A 9552-nucleotide genomic window follows, 5' to 3' on the forward strand; every position below is an offset into this window, starting at 1 on the left:
GACGTTTTAAATACTCTAGATAACATTTAATAGTGTGGATCGTCGATTCGGAAGCTCTATCATCGAAAATAACTTATGAGTACGAGAGCGATCGTACTCATAAAAGTATAATAGCCGGACTCGTGTATATATATATAGCAAATAAATTTATGAGAACTTATGCATTAGACGTTGATCTAATGGTTGAAACTAGGGCTGGCAAANAGATATGTAAAAATTAAACTATTTATTATATAATGTCGAGAATTTCAATCGGCTCGTTTAGAGCTCGAGCTCGGCTCGACTCGAAATTAGGCTCGCTCGAGCTCGGCTCGAATTAATTTCAAGCCGAGCTTGAGCCTAGATTTAGGCTCGAAATTAATTTCAAGCCGAATTTGAGCTGACATAAGCTCGCTCGAGCTCGGCTCGTTTCCACCCCTAGTTGAAACTTTAAATATAAAATGAGTTTTTTTTATAGTTGAGCTGGGTTTTATATTTAGGTTGCGCTAAAACTAAGTAATAAGAATCTGTATTATACATATATAATTATTTATTTATATATATAAATATAATATATATAAATTATATAAATGTAAAATATATGTATTCGAGTTGTTACCGAGTTGAACACGATCGAGCTTACCTCAGTTAGTCTTCAGCTCATTTTTTAAATGAGTTGAAAAACTTAGGTTGTGTTTGGCTCGTTTACTAAACGAGCGATTCGATCTTGAGTTTATTTCGAGTTGACCACGAGCTGGATTGCCAACCCTATCTACACTATATATATATACACAGAGAGAGAGAGAGATCTAGAGAGAGAGAGAAAGAGATAGAGAGTCCAGTTACTATCCTTTTACAATGATGGAGGCTTTCGTTCTCCTAAGTTATTGTAAATGATAGGGATTCTGAATCGATGATCGGAACCATTAAAGTTGATATAGAGTATCTAAAGCGTTCAGAAACTAAATTTTATAAATTTTAAAAATTATTTACGTAGTGATCAAAAAATTACAAAATCGACAGGTTTTTATAGTCTGTTTGAGCTGTTTACTCGTTTAACGGTGTAGAGCAAATCCATTTTCGATAGAAAATTTATTATATTATTTAGATAATGTTTGATAACTTTGATCATGAATTAAGAAAGTCTAATATTTATTTTTACAAGGTTACTCGTTTTTAATCATCATTTTTCGATTCTTCAATGGACTTGAAACAAACAGGATGAGGTTTGCTGGTATAAATGTAGATAATGGTGGGGCTAAGTCACAATATATAATATTTATATATTCCAAAGTGGCTTAAGCAGAAAGGAAAGTAATCAAAAGAATTGAGCCCTTTCAAATGCTTCCCGTTTTTACTTAAACTACCCAAAAGAAAAGAATGAAAAAGAAAAGGAGGAGGAAAAGAAGAAGGAAAAGGATTTGGGAATATTCAAGAAATCAGCATTTAAACAAGAGGACCTTGTCAGAAAGGAGCATTTTCTCAAAACCTAAAGATACACAATTTTAAGGAACCCTACAAAGCTTAGTACACACATGAAGGACCCTCCCCATGCACACTTTAACCCATCTAATTGAACCACCTTTACATGTTTAGACCAAGATACCCTCCCTGCAAACTCCAACACACTCTCAACACACACCCAAACCTAAGCCTACTTTACATTTTTAGAACAAATTACTGCTAAACAGAACATAAAACAAAATTTTAATTAATAACGTGACACCTTATAAAAGATTGTATAAGAAGAGGTTGGATTGGATCTCATTCATGCATCCTCTCCCTCTCCTTCTAATCCGAGCAATCGAATTAAAGATCAAGTTGGTTTCATGTGTTTATCGATCGAATATAAAGTTGATTTGATGGCTTAGATTGAAAGGAGAGGACGGATAAATATTCTACCTCGTTTTATACAAAGTTCTATAAGGTGTCATTTTTAAAATTTATGTCATTGGCTAGCACGAAACCAAGTCATCGAGCGCGAACCCCATATGGCTGCTTTGCCTGCTCAAGCATTTGGACGACCTCCCGCATGGCAGGCCGTTCAACACTGTGTTCTTGGACACACAGCATACCGACAAAGAAGACCTGCATAGCTTCTTCAAGTGGCACATTGATCAGTCTCGGATCCAATATATTCACCACCCCTTCCTTACTCCAGTTTGTGTTCGTCTTAGCCCATTGCACGATATCTAACCCTTCTTCTCCAAAATCCCCTACTGGTCTCCGACCTGTGATCAGCTCCAGAAGAACCACGCCAAAACTGTAAACATCGCTCTTCTCGTCGACCTTGAGAGTGTACGCATACTCTGTAAAAGAATAAAGTTGAAATAATTAAAAGGTTTGTACGAAATACTTTTGTCAAATATATAACTTCACTTCTAATTTAGTTTAATACCTTTTAATATTACAATAAAGGGCAAGTTGGGAATTTTGCTAGAGATCAAACCTCAAAAATCTTAGAAATGCAGAAAACAACATGCATGGTTCCATCAACTGTTTATATATAGTGTTAGCACAACCAATTCAAATACTGCATGCATAAATAACATGTGAATAATAGACCACTATTAGAAAGGGGAAACAAGAAAAAGCAGAGGGTCTTGTCATTCTTCATTGTGCTATGTACATGTGCTTTACTTTCTAGGGTTCGGAGCAAATATTAAAGCATGGATCCCAAACAAGATTCCTAACAGGCAGCAGTTGGAATCTGGAAATTGTTATTGACAGAATGATGGTTTTGGTCAAAAAGGTCTTTGTGGTTATAGGAAAGCCAACATAAACATGGGTTTCCAAGGCAAAGCCACGAGAGAAAAGAGATAAGGTATAGTGACACCACACAGTGAAAGGAGTGAAGTGTAAAGAAAACCAAAAGAAAAAAGAAAAAAGAAAAAAGAAAAAAGAAAAAGAATAAAGCAAAAGGAGAGGGGGAATGTTGCTCTCTCTTTGAGGAGTTGGCTCTTTTATTAGTGCAGTCCCTCTGGGGGGGGGGGTTACAGCTGATAAAGCTTGTTACTTTGGGCCCACATGGTATTTATTCGTATTTTATTCAGTATATCCTATGCTCACCATCAAAAGGATAACTAGAAGATCTGTGTATCTATTGATCATTGGTATGAGAGAAAGAGGACCATGATGTCATTTCCTTCTAAATTTGAATGGGCCTATGTTGTACACATAATTTAATTCAGAATATCCTTTCCATCAGAATAGAGTAATCAGGGCAAGATCTCAACTCAATAGATGAAACTTAATTTTTCTATATTTTACAACAATGGGCCATCATGTCACTTCCTTGCATTCTTGAAAGACTAATCTAGCTAGCTAGTACTGTACTGTATTCATTTTACATTGCCTCATCAGTAGGATAACCAAGAAAAGATTTGCACATATTCTCAATTTCAGGAGAAATTCTGTTGGATAACTTAGCTTTTGTCCTATCCCACTATCCCATGACAGCCAAAAACAATATTGTTACAATTGATTTATGTTATAAGGATGTTCATAGTAATTACAAGTGTAATTTGTATGCTAAATGATAAGTTTATTCCTAGAATAATGCAAGTGACAGGACAATCAAAGAGGTGGGCCAGCTGGAACAGTGGTTTTTGCTTTATAGTTAAAGTGAATGAACAGAATATAAGATGCATCCTGCCAAAATTCCTTCTACCAAAAACTGCTTGCAGTTTCAAAGCACACCTATAAACTACTACCACCTTTTTCTTTTTTTCTTTTTTTTTTTTTCTTGCAAAATTTGAACTACTAAAACCAAAAAACAAAAAGAGCAACCATCAATTCACCTTAATAAAGCAGAGAACCAAGTAAACAAAAACATGATTAAGAATTAAAATGTGCAACAATTTGAACTTTTGGTTTGAGCCATACCTGGAGCAATGTAGCCGTAGGATCCGGCGATTGCCGACATGCACTCCGATGCGCCGGTGTCCCTCAAATACTTGGCCAGCCCAAAGTCGGCAACGTGTGCCTCAAAGTCGGCATCCAACAATATGTTATTGGACTTCACATCTCTATGAAGAATAGGAGGACTACAATCATGGTGCAGATAACTTAGCCCCTTCGCGGCCTCAGTTGCAATCCTAAGCCTTATTCCCCAGTTCAAATACCCCCCTCTCTTTCCATGCAGAACCTCCCCTAAGCTCCCGTTCATCATGTACTCGTACACAAGCAGATTCGTCTCCTTGTTCGAGCACATCGCGAGCAACCGCACGATGTTCCGGTGCCGGATCCTGCCGAGCGTTTGGATTTCCGCGGAGAAGCCGTTGTCGTGCGACGACCCCTTCCCGATTCCCAGAAGCCGCTTTACGGCCACTTGGTCGCCGTTCGGCAGAATCCCTCTGTAGACGATTCCGGCCCCGCCTCTCCCGATCACCTGGTCCTCTCTGAGACAGCTCAGTATGTCCTCGCACCTGAATTCGATCTTCTGGAACGCCGTTATCTTCCACGACTTGGAGTTTCGCCGCATCATCAATCGTGTCTTGACCACCACCGTGGCGGCGAAGATCATGGAGCATAGTAAGAGCCCTAGGGCGAAGAGTAGCTTGAATTTGGCGGGAACTTGCGACTTCACACGGCGGTGTTCGTCCGATCGGGACGGAGAATCGGTGGAGCTGAAGTTGCACGGATTTGACGCGAACCCGCAAAGCAGAGGATTAGCTAAAAAGGACGACGAGTTGAAGAAGGTGAATTGCCCGTTCTGCGGCACCCTGCCGGAGAAGTCGTTATGCGAGAAATCGGCGCAAGTTAAGCTCCTCATGCTTCCAACCTCCTTGGGGATGCTTCCATTCAAATTATTCCATGAAATGTTCAGATAATTCAGTACCCGAATATGAGATACTCGCGGCGGGACGAGCCCGCCGAGCTGATTTCTGCTCAAATCGAGATACGTGAGCAACGAGCAATCGCCGATTTCTTGCGGGATCACGCCGGAGAAGTTGTTCCTGCTCATGTCTATTTTCAGCAAGCTCTTGAGACGGCCCAGTTGGGAGGGGATTTTTCCCGTAAACTGGTTCCCTGAAAGGAGAAGAATCTGCAGGGCCGAGAAGTTTCCGACGGAGGGCGGGAGCGGGCCCGACAGCCGGTTGTTGGAGAGGTTAAGCTGCGCGAGCTTCGAAGGCCTTTTCGCGGGCTCGTTCTCTATGCTTCCGGTAAGGTAGTTGTTCTGCAGTTCCAGCAAACACATTTCCGGCAGGTACAGAAACCCGCGGGGGATCGGCCCGGTCAGGTAGTTCTGCCCGAGCCGAACCCGGGAAAGCGTCGGGCAATCGCCGAGGTCCTCCGGCAGCGGGCCGAATAGGAAGTTATTGAGGAGAATGAGTTTCTCAAGCCTCCTCCCCTGACAAATTGTTTTCGGTATATATCCGGTGAGCTTATTCGTCGAGAGGTCGACCTCGCGGAGCTTCCCGTTTCCGCCGAGCGCTGGCGGGATTTCGCTGGTGAAGTTGTTCTGCCACAGCTTCAGCACTTGCAAATTCGGCAGCTCGGCGACGAATTCGGGGATCTCGCCGCGAAGCTGATTTATGAACATGTGCAGCAGGACGAGTTCGCGGAGCTGCGAGAGCTCTCGCGGGATCTCGCCGGAGAGGGCGTTGTTCGACATGTCGAGGAACTGCAGGCTGCTGAGATTGCCGAGGCTACGCGGGATTGCACCGGAGAGCTGGTTCGTCTGTAGATAGAGAGTGTCCAACTTCTTCAGGTTGCCCAATTCCCGCGGAATCTCGCCGTCCATTCCGCAGCTCGAGAGATCAAGATGAACCAGATTGATCAATTTTCCAATCTCTTTCGGGACCCCGCCGGAGAACTTGTTGTAGTAGCCCAAGTACAATTGCTCTAACGTCGTGACGTTGCCGATCTCCGCCGGTATTCGCCCGCTTAAATCATTCCCGGCCAGCGAGAGATACTGCAAAGTTTTGAAGTTTCCGAATTCTGCAGGAATCGCGCCGGAGAAGTAGTTGCCGCCGAGGTCGAGATGACGGAGGCTGGGAACGTCGGCGAAGCCGACAGGCAGCGGACCTGAGAAGTCGTTGTTGTACGCGTCGAACACTTCGATTGCCGAAAGGCCGGTCAAGTTCCACTCGTTCATCGAACCGTTGAACTGGTTGTTGGATATGTTGAGATGGCGGAGGCGGCGGAGCGCGCCGACGGCCCGCGGGAGCTCACCGGAGAGGCCGTTCCCCGCGACGGAGAGGGAGGTGAGCGTCTTGAGCTCGGAAACCGATGCGGAGAGCGACCCGGAGATGTTCGAGTTGGCGATGTCGAGCCCGATCACGAACTTTCCGTCGTCGTCGCACCGGACGCCGAACCACGAGGAGCAGAGGGACGCGTGGTTTGATACGTTCCAGGTTTGTAGGATAGAGCTAGAACTGTACAAGGATTGCTTCACGGAGACTAATATAGAAGCTTGTTTTCTTAGAGAGAGTTGAGGAGGATTAGTGGAGTGAGAACAAGAGAGAAATGAACTGAGTAAGAAGATGAAGAGCCACATCAGGAATGTAGCCACCACATTAGGAGGAGGAGGAGCCATGGATGATGATGATGGGTTGTGGGGGAGAAGAGGAGAAGTGGGGATAAGTATGGAGAGGAGAGGAGGGAGAGAGAGGGGAGATGAGTGGCATTGAAATGGTGGTGGGTCTTGGGATGTTACTCTCTTTCTTTCTTTCTTTCTTTCTTTCTTTCTCTTCTTTTCGAAAAGAAAAAGCTAATTAAAGCTCTTGAGTGTGTATAAAGTGGGGATTCAAAAGACAAATTTATCAGAGGAAGGGGAGGAGGCAGAGGCCTTGGACATGAAGCCCCTTTGCATGGGGAAAAATACCAAAAATACCCTCCTTGGTCTCACTTGTTAGATTAATTGTTTTAAGTGATTGAGAAAAGTGTATATACCATGATTGATTTAGTAGTAAATTCAATGGATGGAGGATCATTGGATCACCATGCAAAGAGTCTTTGCAACCAATCCTCTCCCACTCTCAAGTTCCTGCACATTCGTGCACAATTCATTCATCTACTCTCCATCAATTTTACTTTATCTTTTTAATTTAATATATTTTTATTTCAGACAAGTGCATATGTATGCTTGTGAATTAAGTTAGAAATTACCAATTTGTTTGTACACAGCATTTTATATTTAGGGCAATTTGCCTATATACATATCCCTCTAAAGTTCCATGGTCTTTTTAATATATTTTTACAGCTAGATTTTATTAGCATGTCAGTAAGAATAGTCAATATCTTTATGAAGTAATTATTTGCCAATTCAAATATGTCTGTAATGACCCAGCCAATTAGTACTAATAAATCGTTGGACCCTAACCACCCGTTCAAAATATTTAAGCCTAGTTATTATTTTTCGCCTGCCCATTGTATATAAGCATCTCACATTCTCCAACATTAGCTGATGTGCGATTATTTGAAGGTCACACTCCTTCTGTTTTATGCCCTGATATCTTCATCAATCCAATTATACATATGGTGCAAAATCATTAGGGAATGTAAGACCCACCACATACACACTTTCAATTGATAATTCGGCTTTGATATCAACTGTGATGCCCCTGCCTTCTAACACTAACAACCTTTGGGGCCGAAGGCTCAAAATTCTTAGACCCAGTTTTAGTTCTAGTGTGCTTGTCAAGTTCCTCACACTAGCTCTCCCACATTATCTAATGTGGTGCTATTAGGATGTCACAATATCCTTTTATAACCACTTATTTTTCTTTTTTTGCCCTTAAATAGTCATCTACATTTCTTAATTGTTTTTCCAATGGTTATCTTTTTTCTCCAGATTATAAAAGTATAGCTGTGATTGAAGAAGATTAAGTTCCCTTCTCCTCCTAATATGCCTAAAAGGGTGAAAGTGGTTAGCATAAACTCCGATAGAATTCGACATTGAATTTAATAGAATGTAAATATAAATGTCAAAATTTAGAATTTGACACATATTTGCATCTGAAATAGTATTCAAAAAATAATAAAAAAATTATGAATACGAATATGATTTCTTAAAAATCCAACCGTATTTGCCCGTTTTCATCCCTAGGAGACAAGAGGGATATAAATATAAATTGTAGAAAGATAAAGGGGTTTTCTATCATATATTTTATTTATTTTACTATGAATTTTACGTTAAATTTATATTTATATTTATAAAAATATTAAATTTTATTGAATAAAACATACATATATGAAGTTCGAATACGAGTGTAAACCTTCAATTTCATTGTGTGTCTTATTCACGCTAATTTTAGTTTATATTTATATATCCATATTAATATATATTACTATTTGAATAATATCTAAATACAAATTTGATTCATATCTAATTGTGAATCCGTTTTAAATGGAGATGTTAATGAAAATTTAATATCTGACAAATATCCGAAATCGAATTCGCATCTAAAGAAAAATGTGGATGCAGATATGGTTTTGTTAAAAATCTGATTGCATTCGACCGTTTTCACCTCTACTTATGCCCCACTGCACCTACACCGTACTTGCCTTACTCCACCTATGTCTTGCACCATGCCTTAGGCTTCGTTTGGGATTGCGGGGAGATTGCATTACGTGCGATGAGAAAGTTCGTTGGAAAAATAATTTGTTTGTTTCCGTACGTAATATTGCGTTCTGCATATCGCGATGAGTCGGTAACGATATATTTTCTGCGGTTCTACCGGAGAACACAGAAGCATATCCTTATATATTTTTTCCTCAACTCTATTTTATCTGATAGCGTTAGATATGCCTCAATACCAAACTAATCCTTACTCTATTGTGTCTCATTTCATTGCCATAAATGAGCGAACTAAGTGAGAGATCTATTGATAATTTTAGCGTCAAGTCCCTTTATTTGACTGTCTTATAAGTTTGGCAAAATATAGGTGTCGAAGCAGCCCGGTTGTAGAGCACGTTGATCTTGCCGCTGCCTAAACTGGGGGTAAGACAAGCTATTACATTATCTAAGTTCTAAATGGTTTGGACACTATTTTTCTTAATTTTACAGGTTGAGAGATTAATTAGGGTATTGCAATTATTTTTCATGGGCTAATGATGTACATCATATTTTCTTACTTTTGCAGGTTGAGAGAGTAGGGCACTGCAATTAATTCTCATAGACTAATGATGTACATCACATCATCGTAGACCCGGAATACCAATTCCAAACAATTGGGAAAGCCATTGAGCAAAGACTCGAAAAAAATGGAAGTGAAAGTTTTTTTTGGCTTAAATTACTTATTTGTATAAGGCCAATTTGCATAAAAAATTCACTTATTTTGGGCTTTTGCAAAATCGGGCCACATTTTTTTCATTTTTGCAGATTCGGTCCGCTTTTTCAGTAAACTGACCAAAATACCTTTTTTACTTTTTCTCTTTCCTCTTTCTCTCTCCTCTTCGTTTCTCTCGTTCTTTTTTCTTTTCTCGCCGGCAGAGTGGAGGCGGAAACGGTCCGTCTCGCCTCTCACCCTCATTCTCTCGCCCTCGCCCTCGCCCCGCCTTGCTCCAAACCCGCCAAGGCCGCGCCGCGACTTTTTTTTTTTTTGTTTTTTTTCTTTTCTTTCTTAC

The 9552-nt window shown here is 40.7% G+C and overlaps 1 protein-coding gene across 1 annotated transcript; it reads right to left on the reverse strand.

Moving 5' to 3' along the window:
* On the reverse strand, window positions 1425-6811 carry LOC109717067 (leucine-rich repeat receptor-like serine/threonine-protein kinase BAM3). The gene is made up of 2 exons (XM_020242730.1): window positions 3865-6811; window positions 1425-2288 (listed from the first exon to the last, which is right to left on the reverse strand). The coding sequence occupies exons 1-2, from the start codon at window positions 6518-6520 to the stop codon at window positions 1951-1953; spliced, it is 2994 nt and encodes a 997-aa protein (XP_020098319.1). The 5' UTR covers window positions 6521-6811; the 3' UTR covers window positions 1425-1950.

The sequence above is a fragment of the Ananas comosus genome, linkage group 11 (assembly GCF_001540865.1).
Source record: "Ananas comosus cultivar F153 linkage group 11, ASM154086v1, whole genome shotgun sequence".
In the NCBI taxonomy this organism is placed as follows: Eukaryota; Viridiplantae; Streptophyta; class Magnoliopsida; order Poales; family Bromeliaceae; genus Ananas; species Ananas comosus.